Here is a 21,273-nt window from a genome sequence, read left to right as displayed (position 1 = left end):
ATATTGATGCTGCAAATGTTTAGAATATATAGCAGCTGGATCCATTCCTATTCTGCTGTATCAAGTAGAGACCACGACCAAGTCAGACCTTTAAGCATCAGCTTCCTAGCCCTGATGATTCAATAATTTGCCTCAAATGTGATAGGATTGCTGTGGGGTGCACTGGGAATCACTAAAGACCCCTGGGAGACTTACCTTTGTTATTCGTCCATCATTCAGTATTATGTTATACTAGTGGGGGGTTAAGTAAAAATAAATAAATCAAATGTTACCTATAGAATCATAATATTTTACATTGATTTTGGGTTGTAGTTTTTGTATACAATGAACTTACGACAATTGGCTTCATCTTCATTGAAGCTACAGTCGGCCACACCATCACATCTCAGGAGTGATGGGATACACGACTGGTTAGCACACTGGAATTCCGCTTCCTTGCAATGTCTCGGGGAGCCTGTGGTAGGTACTTGCTCAGTAGGGCAGGCCATTTCATCAGTCCCATCAGTGCAGTCTTCCACTCCATTGCACTTTGCAGAAAGAGGCACGCACTGCTTTATGTAGCTGCATGTGAATCTGTCACTGCCACAGGTTTGAGGTTGTGGTACAATTGGTCCTAGGGCGAAAGGATATGGAAAAGAATTTCAATTCTCAGATGACCTGCTTGAATTACAGGGCCAGGGAGCCCCCTTACCTTTTAAGGGAACCTCCCTACCCTGTCAGCTGCTGTTTTCAGAAATCTGCAGAGTGAACTCCACATTTACATGGGAGTAAGTCCCATTGAAACTTACTTCTCAGTGTGAGCAGGCATGCTTTGAATTAGTTTCAGCTTTTAAACCACTTCTTTCTGGAATAATGCAACTGACACGGGAGATATTGAGTAAGATGTAAGATTGCTGCAACTTGCTGCACAAGCCTATGCATTTATACAAGAAAATCCCACTGTATTCAATAGGGCATACTTTTTTGGGCATTGTAACCTTAATTTCCTTTATAATCACAGGCGATTGAACCTTCTTTTACTTTTTACTTTTTTGTATTTCTGAAAAAGAGTCATCCTCTTTACCTTGAATAATGAGAGTGTTTAAATCCTTGGCAGAATTAGGGCCTAAGTATTTATGCCTTTCTGGCAACTTGCTCTTTGGAAGAAGAATTTAACAGAGGTCAGGATACATAAGGACCAAGGGCTATGATTCAAGCAAGCTTATTTAGAAGGAGGTTTGAGAAAGAAATCAATTGGAGCACATCAAAATAAATGTGTTTAGGACTGAGAGGCCAATATAGTTAAGAATGAAAAGTGGAGGTCCTGAGATTCAGTGAAGGAAATATCTGATGGTTGATCAAATTCTTATCTCCATAAATCCAGTCCAAAGCTATACAATAAAGACTTGGGTTTTTTTTAACTGTTTGCACATTTCATTAACATTAATGATCCAGTATTTCTTATACCACCAAACTTTGGCTGCAATTAGTTAGATCTTACTGTTGACATAGCTAACACAGATATATGCTATGGTATTCTTTGGTTCCTGGAGCAGAAAGGCAGTAATAAACATTTATATATAGCCTAAATGAAATGTTTCAATTTAGAAGAAATTGGAAGTATAACAGGCAGCTATTTATTATGTGAGATAAATGAGGTTCTCCCCCTTCAGGACATTTTAAAGTATCAACATCTCAGGTAATAAACATACCCATTCACCCCTTCTTTGTAATTGCACTATCCTAAAATAGTATTAAGTATAGCATGCTACTGCCAATTTCCCATTCAAAGTGGACAATGATGCAACTTCTTGTGTGAGTGATGGTGCCCCATTAAAAGAGCTACAATACTATTTTTTATATTTCCAGACCCTTCACTCAAGCACCTCAGCTCAATGTACAGAGTTCTTGCCCATCCCATTTTATCCTCACAACAAACTCGTGATGCTGTCCAAGCTGAAAGGGAATGACGGGCCCAAGATCGCTCAGTGAGCTTCATGGCTGATGAGGATTTGAACCTGTTATGTATTGAAGTTCTCACCCTAGGCCACTAGGGGTGTGTGTATATAGTTCATTCTGCTGCAGTTTTCACTCAGGTCTGCACATGCAAATGAAAGATTGAAAAGTGACGTTCAGGGATTGGGTAACTACAGAAAGTTGTTACTGTTGCTTGTAGCTGAGTTCTATATAAGCAGGCTGCTGAGCTCTTCAACTCACTTCTGTTCCAGCCTGAGAATAAACAAGAGCTGCTTGGAAATCACTGTGTCGTCTGCTGTGTCCACCCACAACTTAACAGAACCTTAGTTTCCCTGGTCCCTATCTGACACACTAAGCATTATACCACATAAAATCTAAAACCCAAGGGCTCATTTTCTGTGACATTCTGTGACACAATACTTCCATAGAGGAGTGATCATTGTAACCAGAACACAGAGGGCACAATCCAGGGAAAGTTTAGTGTGCTGATGATGCACTGGGAACTAAGCACAGGAAGTTCCAAATCCCATTAATTTCAGTGGGACTTTGGCATAGTTAACTTTCTCCTGTGTGCACCGTGTGTGTGATGTTATATATACAGTACCAACAAAGCAAAATTATATTACAGAACCACAAATTTCTGCTTTGATAAGAACCAACAAACTCTGATGACTGTACCCATATTTACTGAAACAATGTGAATTTCTAATGAATTTAAGAGAAAAATGCTGCTCTTAAGGCCTTTGTCAAGAAAACATATGTTAGGGGTGTGCAGTGACTCTGCGTGGGCAAAATAATGAGGTGAATTGGGGATCTTTACTGCCTTCCTGAAGGGCAATGTCAGGGTCATCACAAAACCTTGTGTTGTTCTGTTTCTTTGTTTATGGACTTTTATATATTGTATAGTTCTGTGTTTTACTACCGGTATATATTTCTAGCTGTCTCTAGCTTTTCTGCGGGCTTTGCTTTTTTTTTGTTAAAGCATAGCAGCGGAGGATTTTTAAAGAAATGACAACCCCAAAAGCTTCATTTCTGGTTGCTTTTTATAAAAAAGCACTTCTTAGTTATTTTAAGGTGAGAAAGAACAAGACTCCCAACCATCCCCTGTACTTTCCCCTACTCATGAAGGATTGCGGTCACACGTGCGGGAACCTGCAGGAGAGAAACCAAAAGGAGGGAAAGCTGGGCGGCTCTGCCGCTTTTACCTGGCCCTTGACCCCGCCCCCCAGGCACTGCCCTTTTGTCCCATCCTGGCCGGAGGCAGGCCAAGGGCCCACCTGAGCCGGGGGGAGGGGAACCTGTCCAGGCGATCCTGCCCGGTGCTGCAAACCCCGCCCACCTGGGAAGGGAGGGTGGAAATTATGGAGTGAAATGAATCATTTCTCCCACTAAAAGCTTCTGGACCTATTTATCTGAAATTTGGCAGGTCTAATACAGTCTTAATGAGCTTCCATGTAATAAATAATATATATTTTTATTTATACCCCACCCAGCTGGCTGGGTTTCCTCAGCCCCTCTGTCTGTAAATTCCATCCATTTTGGTCAAGGAAAACATTATAGCTGTTTTTAGATTCCCCATTATGGTGAATGGGGGCCACAGAGTTTTAGATTATACAGAGCAGCCTGGAACCCAAAACACAAAATGAAGTGATGAGACCACAGAATAACACACAAACAGATCTGAATCTTAAAAGTGTTTAAAGCTACAAATCTTGTGGCTGTGTCCAATGCTAATATACACCAATGGTTTCTGTGATCCCCAAAGAAGAGCACTGGCTCCTAACACATCAGAGACTAGAATACTTTCATACAGCTTTGTACCATTATAGTAGTTTGTTGCTGCTACTACTAGTGGGATACAATATTATGCTTATATGTTACCGGGGGGGGGAGTACGGGAAGCTATTTTGTGTGTTATTGTTTTCCTCTCTTAGTAAAGAATTATGGATGGTTTGAAGTTACAGTACTAAATGCATAATTTCACTTGGGCAGTTAGAACTGCCAACAATCGCTGATCACAGTAAGCCTATCTCCTAGGTAGGCAGTTGACAGGTCCTTCAGATGATTTCTGCCCTCACCAGTAGCCAAAGCAATGAAGTCATGAACTAGGCTGGCACGCCACTGAACTCTGATCTGACTCTCGGGGCCTTAGCAACACTTGGAAATTACATCCTGTTAGATACAGCCTTTCAGGTTAGGAACAGCTGACTGACTGATGGCTAAACAAGACATCTCTGTCTGCAGAGAGTACTTCCCAGTGGCTCCTCAATACTGTCTTCTAGCAGCAGGGATGGTTTCTAGGCATGATGCAAAAAATTATAATCCACTCTTAAATTATGAAAATCCTGTGCATGATTATGTTGTAGTAAGTCCCACTGGGTTTACGATTGCAGCCTTAGGATTGACTAAGTGGTTTGTTTTCAGATGCCCTTTTCTTTCAGCTGCCCTAAAGACATTTGATTTCAATACTAAATAATAAACATTGATAAAGTATTTTTGAGTGTGGAAAATGTTTGATATCAGCATAGGGACAAATTTCCTTAGTCAGGATTTGAATTATTTCCCACAAATATCAGAAAAGGGGGAAGGGTAAGATGTAAATTAAGTCAATATAATAATTACTAGACCTAGGTTGCAGTCCTAATGCCAAATCTGCTGGCATGAGTGAAGACCTTTAGCTGAGCTGGGAGGTTTCCAGCTCAACGGGGCTACACTAACTTTAAGTTCTCAGCCAGAAAAACACCGGTGTATCTCCTCCAAGTCAGCTCAGCCAGGACCCATGTGGATCTTAAACCAGTGCAAGCCCTGAAAAAGCAGTGTGGTGTGGGTGTGGCAGGAGGGAAGCGGACTTAGACTACATCCAAACCCATTCAGTGACCTGGGAACCAGACAAAAAGGGTGGTGTAACTCACAACACTATTTAAAAGTTTGTTTTCCCTCTCCCAGGCTTATACCTGCTCAACCACCAGCAGCCAGAATTCTGAACAGAATGTGGATCTGGCATATTTTGCCCCCACTTAATTTATGATGGCTTAATTCATGCCACCTTCTTGTGCTTACGATTGCCCTCTCATCCAGCAATTCCTCTTGAAGAAACAGGGAAGAGAGTGTGTGACAATGCAGGAGTACAAATGGATAAGCAATGACTAACAAAGCAAAAGCAAATCCAGTTTAAAAAAAACAACAACATTTAGAGGAATCAAACAGGAAGGTATTTTCTTATTGACTGCAAGCCAATCTGTTCAATAGGATTTACATTCACATGTGTGCTTAGGATTTCATCCCATAAAAGGGAATTTAGACACACTATTTATTCTTAAGAGCTTTTTCAGATCAAGAGAAATCTGTAGACCCAAACTGCAATTTACAGCAAAATGCTGTGAAATATATAGTGAATTTTCAATTATTCACCAGAACCTGAATTTATATCCCTGTTTAGACTGTAGATATTCAAATTAAACTAATACAAAAAGAACAGTGCTCTTCTTCAATGCTGAATAAATTATACCAGTTAAGGCTCCCAGCATAAGAAGCCTCCCAGCTGCATTGAAACCCCAAAGCAACAGTCAAAGTGTTAGCATTCCATGTGTACCTTCATTTGCAGGAAAGAACTGATCTCTACAAGGACAAGTATCATACTTGACTGATCATTGTAACATTCACAAAGTCAAACTTTCAATGTTTATGGGCTTCCTGACAGGGTTGTGAATTATCATGAGTGTTCACCAAAGCATTAAACAGACTACTGGTGCCTATAATTCAGGGAGCGAGTGCCCAAGGTCTTGCTTTTGGTCTATAAAGGAATAGGTAATCTAGTTCTAATCTACCCCAGAGGCCATCTGCTCGGGAAGCATTAGAATTTGATGGGACAGCATAGGCTTCCTGACTCACAGAGGAATTCAAAGTGTTCTTCTTGCTCCTGTTTCTGAAATCCCACTCTAGATTACATTTATGAAACAAAGCTGCTGTTGTAACCAATTGCACCACACCTCAGCAAACAAACTCTTACGGTGCTTGAGTGCATCAGAGGTAGAATGGGGATGCAGATGTCCATACCTGATTCTAGACATAGAAGCTGTCACTAACAGGAGTGGCCAATACAATATTTCCTTCATTTTGTAGACTTAAATAAGAGATCAGGGAATGGAGCAGTCAAAAAAGGAAAGCAAGTAAACTGGCTACCCAGTTTTGATAGTCTGATGCTGGAATTGTGAAAACAGAATTCCAGCTCCCATTCAAGTACCTCTGAATTTCCCTTTTGCTTTCATTCTTTTTGCCGTGCAAGAAGAACATGAACTAAATTCCAAGGCCAGAGTCAGAACTTGACATCTTAGGCCAGCTGTCAGGATCCCAACACCCTGGCAGGGCTCACTGATGATGCTTGCCTTGGGCTCTCCTTTAAAAGTAAAACAAAAAACAATTCAGTCCAGGGCAATGGTACAAACCTAAATGTCATTTTAAATTCCGACAGTGGCCTAGAGTGGCACATATGCCCACTAGACCACTTTGATTGGCCACTTTGAACTGGAACTACTACAGGTGCCATCAGGGCCGTCTCGTCATAGGGCCTGGGTGGCGCGGTGCGCCAGGGCGCCGGGCCCCCCAGGGGCGCCCCTGTCAGCCCGCCGGCATACCAGGCGCCCCCTCCCCAACCCGCCCCCGCCCCCACGGGCGGGAGGCTGGGTGCTCGCGCGCCAGCAGGTGGGCTGCAAGCCGCCCGCCCTCCGGAGCCCCAGCTGGAGCGCTGGGAAGGGTGCGCAAAGCCCCGCGCCACTCCAGCGCCACGCCCCTCATCCCCCACTCGCCTAGCCCCCTCCCGAGGGGCAGCCAGCGCGGGAGGGAGGCGGGCGGAGAGGCGGCACGCGGGGGGCGCCGAGGGATCGTTGCGCCACGCCGGCCGATCCCCTTAAGACGGCCCTGGGTGCCATATAATACCTGTTTTGTATTTGTAAGAACTTGATTGCTTAGCATGACATCGCTTACACTTTGGAACTCCCTGCCTATTGAGATCAAGCAGGTGCCTTCGTTCTCCTCTTTTCAGCTCCTGAGAAAAATGTTATTGTTTCTAAGCATCTACCCAGATACATAGAAAGTTGAGGTGGTTTTAATATGTTTAGTACTTAGTTAAAATACTAAAAGTACATTTTAAAGTGTAGCTGTGGTTTTTTCCCTTGATTTTACTGTTTTATCCAGACAGTGGAGGAACAGACCTGCTGGAGAGCACTTTGTCTAGAACACCCTAAACTCAAAGCTGGCTGTGGCTAAATTTACACAGATATAGTCCTAGCCCCGTTTTTATTTTCCAAATCATCTCCAAAATCAAGTTTTATTTTATTTCACTATTGATTGCCTAAGGTTTGTATGATTTGCCCAGAGGATTTTACCCCCCCCCCTTGTTACATATTGCAATTCAGCATTGCAGCAGCTCCAGAGACTAGGACTGAAGCTAGGCAGTCAAGGACTGAAATAAGAACTGCAGTCTGAGCTGTTACTATTGTGCAGTCATGGTTTGTCTCCAACCATCAAAGGAAATAGAAGCCCAGAGGACTATTCCCAGGTATGTGAACTGAACATTGCAATCTGTTCCAGTTACAGGTAGGTGGCCATGTTGGTCTGCCATAGTCAAAACAAAATAAAAAATAAAAAAATTCCTTCCAGTAGCACCTTAGAGACCAACTAAGTTTGTTCTTGGTATGAGCTTTTGTGTGCATGCACACTTCTTCAGATACCTGGAAGGAATTTTTTTTATTGCAGTCTGTTGTTCTACTTCTTCCTGTTATTGTTAGCTTTAAGATCAAGGATCAAGCAAGCCTTTCAAATACAATTGACCTCTATTGCTACCTAATATGTCTGAAATAAACCCCACCTATGAGCCACTACAGCAAACTACAGGAGCTCAAGAGGTTCAAAAAGCACACTTTGAACAGTGTCTCTACCCTCCAAATACATAAAAGGCAGTTGAGCGCTCCAAGATTCCAGAAAGTACAATGTAGGAAAACACTAGAAACCACACAACTGGCAAAAACAGTTAATTAGTTCTCACACTATGAAATGCTCCTTACTATAACCAGTTAACTAAATACATTAAGGCTGAACATGACTCAGCACCACACTTTCAAATATACAGCACATCAGTAGGTCAGTAATGGCAAAACTCATGTTGAAGAGAACAATATTCAGAGGCATCAGCAGATGGCAACACCCAGTTTTACAAGGAATAAAGTATTGAAGTTACTCTGGCATTTTACTGGAAGGACACAAGATCATACTTTCTCACGGACATTTTTTTTTAAAGGGGGGGGGCAGCATTCCAGCAAAATTCTCCAGTCTAATGAGGTATTGCTGTTTAAGAAAAAAAATAAAACCTCTGGTGAACTTAAGAAGTTGATAATGCTTTATTGCTTAGAGCTACCAACCAGCTAAATTGTGATTGCTTCCATTTAGAACATGTTGCCCTGGGAAACCTAAAGTAATTAAAGTGAGGCTGGAGAAGTAATAATGCAGAAAGAAAGACTAAATGTCTGCAGCAACAAAGCAATCCTTTAAGGGAAGAGAACATTACAAGAAAAGTGTGACGGCAAGTTCTCATATTATTCCTTTATCTTGAGTTGGGGGGAAAATGTGGAACAAAGCGAAGTGCTGTGTGCAAAACACACACAAATCCATTTTTAAAATGTGAAGCTTCTATACAAATATATTAAGAAAAATATGGGGAAAGGGGAGAAGAAAGTGTGCTTTACCTAAAAGGCAAAAAGTTAAGGAGCTGCTGCCTTTCATCAAAGAGAGACAGTCCGTCCCCTCTAATTGAGCAGAATTGGCTGTAGATTCTTCCTGCCTATTTTTTTTTAAATAAAAAATGAATGTAACTAATTTTATTCCACAATAAGCCTTGATTAACTGGGAATGCTCTGTGCCTGTTTCCTATCAGTACGTTTTCATGAGATCACAGTTCAAACTAAAAGCTGGGCTAAGAATCTCTACCTCACTTCACTTTTGTGGGACCTTTTGTCCCATGTGAAAGTAGAAGAGGGATATTTGGAGGCACTGTGGGTGGGTGGGGAGGGAAGATTAAGAATGTCTAAGGGGTGGTCAGTGGAGGCACCTATTATTTTCCTCAAAAAATTGAGCCACTGGGAGCGACACATCATATATTTCCAAGGCATTCTCTCCTAGGAATGCAGCTGAACAGTCAAGCTGCTTGAAGAGGTGCTAGGCTCTTTTTTTTTGAAAAAAGGAAGAGAAGAGAAGAGAAGAGAAGAGAAGAGAAGAGAAGAGAAGAGAAGAGAAAAAAGGAAGGAAGGAAGGGAATAAGCATCTTGTATTTTAGGCAAGAATTGATGCTTTTGAATTATGGTGCTGGAGGAGACTCTTGAGAGTCCCATGGACTGCAAAAAGATCAAACTTATCCATCCTTAAAGAAATCAGCCCCGAGTGCTCACTGGAAGGGCAGATCCTGAAGTTGAGGCTCCAGTACCTTGGGCACCTCATGAGAAGAGAAGACTCCCTAAAAAAGACCCTGATGTTGGGAAAGATGGAAGGCACAAGGAGAAGGGGACGACAGAGGATGAGATGGTTGGACAGTGTTCTCGAAGCGACTGGCATGAGTTTGGCCAAACTGCGGGAGGCAGTGGAGGATAGGCGTGCCTGGCGTGCTCTGGTCCATGGGGTCACGAAGAGTCAGACACGACTGAACGACTGAACAACAACAACAATTTTAGGCAAGACCTAAAATAAGGTTACCAGACGTCCCCATTTCCAGGGGACAGTCCCCAGATTTACAAAATGGTCTCCTAACAAAATCAATTGAAGTTGAAAAGTGTCTCCAGATTCATTGAAAAAAAATCTGGTAACCTTAACCTAAAAGTATTTAAATTCACTCACCTCCCAAAAGTAGTCTTCATTGGGCATTTTTATCCAGTTCAACATAGTAGGGCAGCTTAGTTAGTTAGAGCAATAACATTAACAAGTAAATATCAGAGTCAAGGGTCATAGCACAAAGGATCTACAGACACTGATGTTCTATTTTATTTATTTATTTATTTATTTATTTATTATTATTATTATTATTATTATTATTATTATTATTATTATATAATGTCACCTTTATATTTACATTTACGAATATTATTTATGAATATTATCTATTTGTGTAGCCGAAGCCATTACAAAACAAATATTTACATTTGCTATTACTAGCACAGGCATAGTTTCTCAGACTTGTATTCTGATGATGCCGGTGTTTTCACATTGGAAGTCGTGAGCAGTGATCCAAACCAAGAAACAGCTGCAATGCCATATCCATAATTCAAAGGTCTTTTAACATAATACACCATCGTGTTGGTGATTTACTGATCTCTCACTGTGGCGCCATACCACTGATGTCAACTAAAGTGAATGTCAACCAAACCAACATCAGTTGGTTTTTGCTGCCAGACTAACAAGGACAAAATCGTGCAATTTTTGAAGCAGTTTGAGCAAAGGTTATGCACACAGTAAACCTTGGGTTTATAAGGCTGTCAGATTTGACCTATCATCATCTAAAATATATACCTGATTCATTAACAACCCTTCTGAGGCATAAAGTCCCTGACTGGTTGAGTTTAAAAAGTCTATGCTTACATAACTCCCCTTGAAATCATTGAGCTTTAACAGTTCCCAACTTTGGCTGGAAACATGTATTTTCAGTTTCATATCCATAGAAGTGATTGTTAATAACCAACGTCACAAGGTTATGGTTGAAAATAGCAATAAAAAGTCAATTGTGATGCATTTGAACCATGCTGCAGAAATTAAAACAATTCTTTGTTTTTTTTCCACAAGTGCAAAAGTCGTGCTGCACCACAAATATTTCAAGTGCATATTAGTATGCTGCTTCTTTCCCACAAGATATGTTTTTATCATCATTGACAAAAGAGGCATTGTTTTAAACATGGGGTTAAACAACTCACTGGAGAGAGAGAGGTGTTTTGCAATTGGAGGTCATAATTAGAGCAAAGCAACTAGTGGTATATTATTCATGAGCATATTTTCCAGCACTGCTATCATTTTTCACTTAGCCATAAGTGCCACAGTTGCCATCTGCTTATTGCCAATCACACACAAAATATTCTTCTTAAACATGGAGAGTTAAACAAATGACTATTTGCACACAGCTGCCTCATTTACATTCAAATAAAGGCATTTACCTGGGTGATCATATCCCTACAAAAAAGAATGAATTTTCTATAGTGTGAACTACCTTCAAGAGGACAAACTAGACATAACAATAGCAGATCAGGCTCTTCAAATGCAGATCTGCCCTCATCAGATATAAATCCAGAGGACAAAGACAGTCCAAGATAAGGAGCAACATGACGGGTGATATGCAAATTCTTGTTGGTTAGCATAAAAAGCGGTAACACCACAGAGCTGTATTGCTGATAGGTAGATACTCAAACCTATCCATTCTTGAGGAAATGGATGTGCTCAATGGAAGGACAGATCCTGAAGCTGAGGCTCCAATACTTTGGCCACCTCATGAGAAGAGAAGACTCCCTGGAAAAGACCCTGATGTTGGGAAAGATGGAGGGCACAAGGAGAAGGGGACGACAGAGGACGAGATGGTTGGACAGTGTTCTCAAAGCTACCAACATGAGTTTGACCAAACTGTGGAAGGTAGTGGAAGACAGGAGTGCCTGGCGTGCTCTGGTCCATGGGGTCATGAAGAGTCGGACACGACTAAACGACTAAACAACAACAACAGATACTCAGACCATGGAAATACAAGTGGTAGAGAGGCTCTGTGTGATGTCATTTCCCCTCCTCTCCTGGACCGAAAGAAGCATATAGTATTTCCTGTTCCTCTCTCTCTTTCTGTGACCAGCCATGAGAACAGGCATACCCTGTACTTTTTCCAGCTCAGGCAGATGCCTGAAGCTGGTTTACATATTTTGCCTGCTTAGTTTTTACTGCTGTCGAACAAAAGCAAGATTATAAGTAAATTCTATTTTTATATTTGTTGCCTGATTCTTTGGGAAGCATGGTAAGAAAGGGAGAGCCAGCTTATTTCATACCTGGACTTGCTCAAAATAAGGCTTTGCAACCTACTTCCTATGCTTTCAAATTTTGCACCCAAGGGTAAAATCGTAAAATTCTGTTTTACCCACATATATGGGTGCCTGGAAGGATAAATGGCAATTAATATATCCTCTCCTACCCATAAAAACCTATCTCACATGATGAACCTCTGCTTGTCCATGGTTTACAGTACTTTCCTGCAATCTCTTCCCCTATCTACCCCTTTCTCTCAGGGCTCAACCAGACTTCCGCTTGTCCTGCTGTCTTCCCCTGGGAAAACCCAGGTTTTATTGCTGAATTGGAGCAAACGTCAATTGGGTTTTCAGCAGATTCATGTTTGCTCTGATTCAGTGCTAAAGAGCAGCTTTTCCCAGGGAGAGGTAGGGCAAACAGAAAACTGCTCAGACCTGTGCCTAGAAAGCAAGACAAGTGGAAAACTGCTTGGTCCTAATGCAGCTGAGCCCAAGATGTGGGTGGGGGGGATACATAGGGAGAAGTACTAAGGGGAAGTAAGTGGCAGGTGGCCCTGTCACTGTCTCATGTAGCTTGGTCCTCAGAGGTGCCTCACACATGTTTTTCTGAAAACGAATTACTCATATTAGAAAACACACATCAAATACAATGAGTAAATGACCACTTGAGTATCTTGGGAAGTCCAATTGTATTGTGTACAATAACACACTTGTTCCCAAAGTATTTATATCAAAGAGGGGACCTATTATAAATATATTACTAAACAGATAATGAGTTAAGTGTATGTGTACAGCGACTTATCTGTAGAATTACATACCTCCTGATGCACATTCTGGTGTGAAAGAAATGTCATCGAGAGCAAATTCGACGGGCTCATTAGCTCCTACTTCTGCTTCAAATGCCACTTTGAAAGGACTATTGCTGGAAAGGACCACGTTGGCATATGTCCATGCATTTTTTATATTTCCAGTTGCTGCCCACATCAATATATCCATTCCAAATTCTTCAATGGCATACACCTATTGATAGCAATGCACAGAAAACATACCAACAATTTAGTAAGTACAGAAGTGTCATAATGCATGCCCAAGAAAGAAGGAATCACATATTCACGATAGCAGTGATAATATATTATATGGAGACTGGAGGATAAAGCAGGCTCTTGGGGAGGTATTTGAACAGGGAGAGAGAAATAGCTTGATAAATGGAGGGAGAAGTAGGTAGCAAAAGTGGGGGATTTCCAGCAATTGGATTTTGAACACTCCCCCATGTAGTGTTATGCCAGGGATGTTTTTGGGGTGTGTGGGGAGTTGCTAGCTGTTGGTCAAGAAGAGGAGGTCTAGGAGTTTAAATAAAAAGAAAGACCCATTGAAGTCTATGGTACTTTCATCTCCAAAGGTTTGGGACCCTTATTTAGAAATGCATTGAAAATGTTGTTTTTATTTCTTCTAAAACTCACAGATACAAGTTCAAAAAAATGGGTAATTGTCTCCTAATACATATTTGCACATACAATATAATATAATCGGTGGCTCAATACCAAGCTCTTTAAGACAGCGATGATACATTTTATAAACATATAAGCATTTATATGTAAGCCAAAATAAACCATCTTCTCAGCTCAGCCATCCTTTTGAGGTTTTATCCTTTCTTCCACCCCTTAGAACTGCTATAGGCTCTGATTGGCAGAAGTAAACTTGAATTTGTTAAGCAGCATTTCACAGAACAGCATGGCATCACTTCCAAGTCATGGGAAACAGTACCAAAATTTGCTGATCCATTCTGTGTTTTCCTTCCTCAAAAGTGAGATGGAGTAATAAAAAAATTAGTCATTTTTAATGAAATTGGCCCGTCCTCTGCTGTAATTTATTACACCCCAGTTCACAGCAATTTATGTAATATGAACTGCCTAACAAGCTGGAAAACTGAAATATTGGACATATATTATCACAAGGGGAATTAATTTTGGCTTTAACTTCCAGTATTATGGCAATATGTTCAAGCAGCACTGCAGTGAAGGGATGCTGAAAAGGGGAAACTGCAATTATTCTCCTCAACTTGTTCTATCTAGGTAGTAAAGTAACATGGGGTGCCAAGGTCTGATACTGAGAATGTTAAGAAAGAAATAGAGTACTGTACTGTATTGAATGGTTCATCTAACAGGCTTGCACCTTCAATCTCAGTACAAATATGTAACGGAGGAGGGAAAATATCATTCCCTTTTTTGCATTGGAAGAAGTAGATTTTGTGAGTCTTGCTGGGGCGGAAATACATTTAAATTCCTCTCTTCCTCAAAGGTGTTTGTTGTGCAATCCTCTGCTTATCTACTGAAAGCTTCATTGGGATTTGCTCCCAGATAAGTTTGTATAGGGTTGCAGGCTCAGGGTGATACATAAAGCTCTCCTCCACTTTATCCCAGCAACAACACTGTGAACCAGGTTAGTCACCACTTATGCACGGCCACTTATGCACGACTGTGTAGATGCACAGCATCAGAAAATATTTCAATTCTAACCTGAAATGGTGGGAGGGAGCTGGAAAGTCCTTGTGGCTCACGAGGAGACCCTCCCCAGAGCCCAAAGTCCAGACAAAAAAGAACCCAAGGGTTCCAACATGGTGCACAGGAGCTCTCGCTGGTGCTGTGCTACCTCACTCAACAGCTGTTGGGCGTAAGGCTGTATGTACTGTAGTGAGCTCTCCACTTATGCACATTTCGCTTATGTGCACAAGGGTCCAGAACGTAACTGTACGAGTCTGGCACTGGCTGTCATGACAGAAACACACGTGTGTGTGTGTGTGTGTGTGTAGAAAGACACTTCCACCAGCATGAATTTATTTCTTTAAATTTGGGGGGATATTAAATTTATTTCTGATGCCGTGGGCATTTATTTCACTTGCCTTAAAACTCTATTTAAAAATGTGCAAGACTTTTCATTTGATCCCCACCACTTATTGTTTTAGGGCTTCTCAGATGTTTTGACTTTTTTAGTGGTTAAGAGCAGTAGACATGTAATCTGGGGAACCGGGTTCGCGTCTCCGCTCCTCCACATGCAGCTGCTGGGTGACCTTGGGCTAGTCCCACTTCTTTGAAGTCTCTCAGCCCCACTCACCTCACAGAGTGTTTGTTGTGGGGGAGGAAGAGAAAGGAGAATGTTCGCCGCTTTGAGACTCCTTAGGGTAGTGACAAAGCAGGATATCAAAACCAAACTCTTCTTCTTCTTACTGATATCTCTTAATTCCAAGACACTGATGTGAGGTTGCTTCCTGCCTATGCAAATTAATGTCTGCAATGCCTAAATAACAGGGTATCCCTGTGAAACACCTGCCACTAGCTTTAGGGAAGAGATACAATAGAGATGCAACAGAAGTGCTGTGCTTCTTCAACAGAACATCAGACAGCATTACACCATGTACCTTTATACTTGTCCCTTAAGGAAAATGAATTCTGTGTTGCCAGAAATATACATTGAACATTCCTAGGTTTTCATCCTCACTCTCCAAGTCTTGTATCTGTTAGTGCATTGATTGGTTGCTACTGTATTTCAGAGGCATTCATTCAATACTGCCTCTGATACGTGATTTCACAACACCAGTATGTTCACACCAGAGAAAACAACCACTGGAAGGAATTATTAAAGGTTTTTTTAAAAAAACAAAAGCAAAAGCAAAACGATAAATCTGTTTTTTATCATCTGCAAAAACAATGAGTCTTGTGGTACTTAAAACACTAACTTTTTTTGTAGATTTATACCATAAGAAATATGTTAGTCTTTAAGGCACCACAAGGCTCTTTGAGATTTTTACTGCAACAGATTAACACAGCTGCCACTCTGGAAATTATGTAACAGGAACCCAATGCAAAGGATGTTAAAATAATAATTATTACAAACTATATTACAAAGTCACAAAACTGCTTTTAAAAATCCTGGATTAATTTCATATACTGCCAAGTAACTGTGTATAATGTGAAAGTCCACAAAATTCAACACAGGAAAAACTCATTAATGGCTGGTGTATGGTTCGTGGACTGGTTTGCACAAAATTCAGGAGCCACATTAAAGTGACCTTCAGCAGTCAATGCTCTGCATGTATTATTAAATAAGTAGAATAACTACTTGGTAGAATAACCAATAACTGATTGGTTCAAAATTGGGAAAGGAGTACGACAAGGCTGTATATTGTCTCCCTGCTTATTTAACTTATATGCAGAATTCATCATGCGAAAGGCTGGACTAGATGAATCCCAAGCCAGAATTAAGATTGCCGGAGAAATATCAACAACCTCAGATATGCTGATCACACAACCTGATGGCAGAAAGTGAGGAGGAATTTAAAAACCTTTTAATGAGGGTGAAAGAGGAGAGCGCAAAATATGGTCTGAAGCTCAACATAAAAAAACTAAGATCTTGGCCACTGGTCCCATCACCTCCTGGCAAATAGAAGGGGAAGAAATGGAGACAGTGAGAGATTTTACTTTCTTGGGTTCCATGATCACTGCAGATGGTGACAGTAGTCACGAAATTAAAAGGCGCTTGCTTCTTGGGAGAAAAGCACTGACAAGCCTAGACAGCATTCTTAAGGAAATCAGGCCTGAGTGCTCACTGGAAGTACAGATCCTGAAGCTGAGGCTCCAATACTTTGGCCACCTCATGAGAAGAGAAGACTCCCTGGAAAAGACCCTGATGTTGGGAAAGATTGAGGGCACAAGGAGAAGGGGATGACAGAGGACGAGAGAGTTGGACAGTGTTCTCGAAGCGACTAGCATGAGTCTGACAAAACTGCAGGAGGCAGTGGAAGACAGGAGTGCCTGGTGTGCTCTGGTCCATGGGGTCACGAAGAGTCGGACATGACTAAACAACAACAGAATAACTACTGCAAAAGTAATCCAGTAGTTTCTGGACGCTGGTAACAATATGAGGTTCTTCACATCTGTAGCTTCAAGGACAAGACACCAATCAAGGCTTCCATTAGAAGCAATCTTCTGAGTACACAGAACCTCACCATCACTACTAGAAAATCTTTCTAGTTCCAAACATGGAACACCAATACACAGCTGCTTCAAAGAAAAGCACAAGGCACAAAGAGCCATGGGAGCCACAATGGAGATGAAAACAGTCAAGGCTGTTTTGCTCCAGGTTTCGCCAGCAGCACAGAACATGCAACTCTAAATCACACAGCCAATGTTCAGCACACAAACATACACCTTAGTAAAAAAGCTTAGTGCAGGAATGAATGAAGTGCATTTATTGATAGCGGGGAAATGTGACTCAGTTTGCATTTAAAGGTGAACCTATCTAACCTGCATTTTTTGAAACAATAACAAAACTGAAACAAAGCCATCCTTTGAAATCTGCACTTCTCCAAATATTGCAGTGCAGTTCCCCAGCTGAGTAAGATGTACAAAAATTCAAATACAGTACTAAGATATATGTTCATAAAAAGGGATATATTAGTGAAAATAACACTATTAAGGAAAACTGCTTTGCAAAAATGCTAAATTGCAAACAAAAATGAGTGTATTAGGAGAAATCTGCAGTAAAATGGTGATGAATTTTCCTGAGGATTAAAAAAAAGACCACAAACTGATTTTGAAATGTGGAGAACTGAATTTAACACTGGAAAAAATGAGAAATTGAGAGAAACTGAAATGGAAAGATATGTCTATCCTCAATTACATTACATTTCCATTGCATTCCACACGCAATATCTAGCAAAACAGATTGGACAGTGTGAAAATAAGTTGGTAAGCTTTTTTTTTTTAATAAGAACATTATCTTGCAATTGTGTACAGTGACTGGGACTGCATGCACAGCTCTTCTGAAATGAGAACATCGTAGCGCTGCCAATGTTGACTTTGTTTTTTCAAGCAGGTTGGACTATAGTGTGGGAAACAAATGGAACTGGCAACCAAGAAAAGGATGAATAATACAACTATAATCTACTAGATATTAAATTCCTTGTTTTGCTTACCTTTAACAATCCAATTTCAGGGGAATTAAATGGCCAAAACCAGAAGCGCAATGTGCATATCCCCAGACTGGCTGGGAAGTACTGGGTGGTAACTATTCTTGCTCTGTCCCCTTTTTGTTGAGTAGATGAATTGACATACAAAAAATTGTGCCCATTACCTTCAAGAAGACAAAAGAAATCCTGTTAGTATTAACAATGTTTTAAAACAAAAGGAAACCTATTTCTCTTAGGGTGTCAGATGCAAGACGTTATCCTGTTAAACTCTTAAGCGCGTTATTATATTCACAATCAGTCTTTCAATGTATGCTTGTAGCTGAATGAGTGGGGATTTTTTTTTTTTATCCATCTGCTTGATAATGCAGATCCAAGGAGTAGCAGTAGTTTTGGATTAATCTGAAATACAATTGTGACATTACATACTACCAGAGTGACTAGGGAATGTTATCTTTATGAATCTAGCAGCAGAGGCTTAGTGCTTATTCATACAACTATCTATGGGAAAAGCTGATTTCTAAATAAATAAGTAGATAAAAGACATTTTGCTGCCTGACAGGAAGGACAAGATGGTGCCCTCCCCCAATTCAATGTAGAGAAGCAAACCAGACAAGCAGTTGAATCTTCACTGGTGATGGAAAAGCATCTTCCACCACACCTGAGGGCAGCAGGCTAACTTAGGAGGAGTAGGGCAGGCCTCATGGCACACACAACAGACAGGAATGGCTGGGGCGGGGGGCTCAAGAGAAGCATCTGAAGGCTGTTATCATTGGTTTCCCCACATCCCAGCATCCAAGGCTGGCCTGGCGGTGGTGGTGGGGGAGATGACAACAGCAACAATCACCCATGGCCCACACCTTGGGGGACACACCTCTGCTCAATTGGTGAGGCTCTTTACCTCTCTACCTCCTTTCTTCCTACAGCAATGGAGAAAGGGGGAGTGGGGCGCAGATAGCCTTGCCACTGAAGCAAATGAAAAAATGGGGGTGGCACAGAAGGAGAGGCTACCACCACTATCACCATGAAGAGGAGCAGTGGCAGTAGACGCAGGAGGAAATGAAGGAAAGGGGGGTGCCCCCACAGTGTGCTTTACTCAAGATCCCGAACCCCTCTAAGGATGGCCCAGCCAGCACCTTTTACCTGGGTGACCACGACCCTTTCCCTAATTGTGGCACTGCCCTTAGGAATGCAAAATCTGGAACTGTGCTAGTAAATTCAGAGGACCATTTCATCACTGAAGATATGTCTAATCAATTGTGGCAAAAAAATATTACCACGGACTGCGGTAGGAAAGATCACTAGATTATTGTGCCAATCATTTCTGAGACACGGGAGTTGCAGTAAACATTGTGGTTTCCTTATGGGTCTAGAAAGCAACAAGGAAATGACAGGAATATGGCACTTAAAATGTTTATCTTTTCTAAAGTCAAATCAAATGTTCCAGAAGGCTGGGGTTTTTTGGGGGGACTGCTGTTTAATTACATAATTGTTTGGTATAGGAGTCAGTTATGTTTGGCAGTGGCAGTGTGTCCAGTTTCTGTGATATGAAAACCACTGCTGTTAGACCTGCTTAGCTTGTCAATTATATAGCATAATGAATGAAGGGATATATAATGAATATATTACAACTTCAAGTTTTTAAAATGTTAACACCAATTTCATTTTATAATTGCCTATTTGTTATAACTTATAATTAATATATTTTCATACAAAATTTTTAAGTTTTTATTTAATAATTTTACAAATTATAACACTGACAGAAACACCCCGCAGCCTTTTCCTCTCTACTTTAATAGTTAAATATTTCCCCTCTGTTTTCTAATAAAAAGGGGGGAAATACAGAGCCAAATAATGCTTCCAAAGGTTTCTGTTTGTTAATTATTTATGTACGACTGCAAAACATGGTCAATACTAAGGGTGTTCGATGCAGAGACATATAGATCGTCTCCACAATGGCATTTTTTAATTCTTCAAAATATTGTTAACTTTATTAAGCCCCTCTTGTTTCTTTCAAGTTCCTCATCCTTATCTTTAATTAGAACAATATGTTTGTATCCGGTACTCAGTCTGTATGGAGTCATGCTGATGGTACTCCTCTGCAGGAAAAGAAATGCAAACAAACCTATTAAGACTCTGAGATTAGTTCAAAAGAAAGAGCTACCTAAGGAAGTTCTAACAAGTGCACTTCATTAGAAGTTAAATATACCACGCAGCAGCTGGACTAAATTGGTTAAAGGATTGGATCACACTAAGAGATAAGAGATACAGACATACTCGATTTGGAAGGCCACGACAACAGGTTCGGTTGGCATGCATATCTAATCTATGAAAAAGTAAAGGTCCACAGGGGTTTTTTGAGCCACATTGTGAGAAAATCATTGTATAAGATCTGGAATAAGTACAAAGGAATCTTGGAGCCAAAAATACCCCTGTGGATGTCGCCAACCGAAGCCATAGCAGTTAAAAGACCGAACATGAAAGCAAACTGGCCAACGTATAGAACAGTACTGGAATTAAACAATGATAACTTCAAACTGAAAAAATATGAGGAAATTAAGGGCTACCTAACGGACTGGCTCCAGTATTTTCAGTTAAATCAAAGATTGGCAATAGATATAAAGCAGGGAATAGCGAGGGAGACATCCAAATTTGAAAAAGATCTAATCTTGATTAAAGGGAAAAATATTTCACGAATTTATGACCATCTTTTAGAGTGGGAAACCAAAGAAGAACAGGTTAAAACGGTAATGGTGAAATGGGCCCAGGATTTTGGGTATAACATATATATGGATCAATGGGAAAGACTGTGGAAGGAGGATGTCAAATTTACAGCCTGTTATACCCTAAGGGAAAACACCATGAAAATGCTTTACAGGTGGCACCACACCCCCTCGAAATTATCGAAAATGTATAAAGGAGGGTCACCAAATTGCTGGAGATGCCAAAAAGCCGTGGGGTCTTACTACCATATGTGGTGGACGTGTGTAATTATTGGAGAATTTTGGGATAACATTTACAATGAACTGAAGAAATTGTTTAAAATTACTTTTAAAAAAACCCCAGAGATTTTCCTATTAGGAATTTTACCCCCAGAGATTAAAAAAGAAAGGAGAACGCTATTCATGTATGCTGTCACAGCAGCTAGAATTCTTGTGGCTAGAAAGTGGAAAAACGAATCAGTACCGACAATCCTAGAGTGGTAGATGCTAATGTTAGATTATTTGCAGCTGGCAAAATTGACAGGAGGAGTTAGAGGAGAAATGATGCAGAAAACTTTTGGTGAATGGAAAATATTTAAAGAATACATCAGAATATATTGCAATA

General features: G+C 40.8%; 1 protein-coding gene across 1 annotated transcript in view; it reads right to left on the bottom strand.

The window, feature by feature from the left end:
* MALRD1 (MAM and LDL receptor class A domain containing 1) overlaps nucleotides 1–21,273 on the bottom strand; it is a 182,457-nt gene that overhangs the window by 56,991 nt on the left and 104,193 nt on the right. The window contains exons 19-21 of the mRNA XM_033165258.1: nucleotides 17,956–18,113; nucleotides 12,803–13,004; nucleotides 335–613 (exon numbers count right to left, since the gene is read on the bottom strand). Coding sequence (XP_033021149.1) covers nucleotides 335–613; nucleotides 12,803–13,004; nucleotides 17,956–18,113 — 639 coding nt within the window. The remainder of the gene's footprint in view (nucleotides 1–334; nucleotides 614–12,802; nucleotides 13,005–17,955; nucleotides 18,114–21,273) is intronic.

This window comes from Lacerta agilis, chromosome 12, assembly GCF_009819535.1.
Source record: "Lacerta agilis isolate rLacAgi1 chromosome 12, rLacAgi1.pri, whole genome shotgun sequence".
NCBI lineage: Eukaryota > Metazoa > Chordata > Lepidosauria > Squamata > Lacertidae > Lacerta > Lacerta agilis.
The sequence above is the reverse complement of the archived record's forward strand: the minus strand, read 5'-3'. Positions and strand labels throughout refer to the sequence as shown.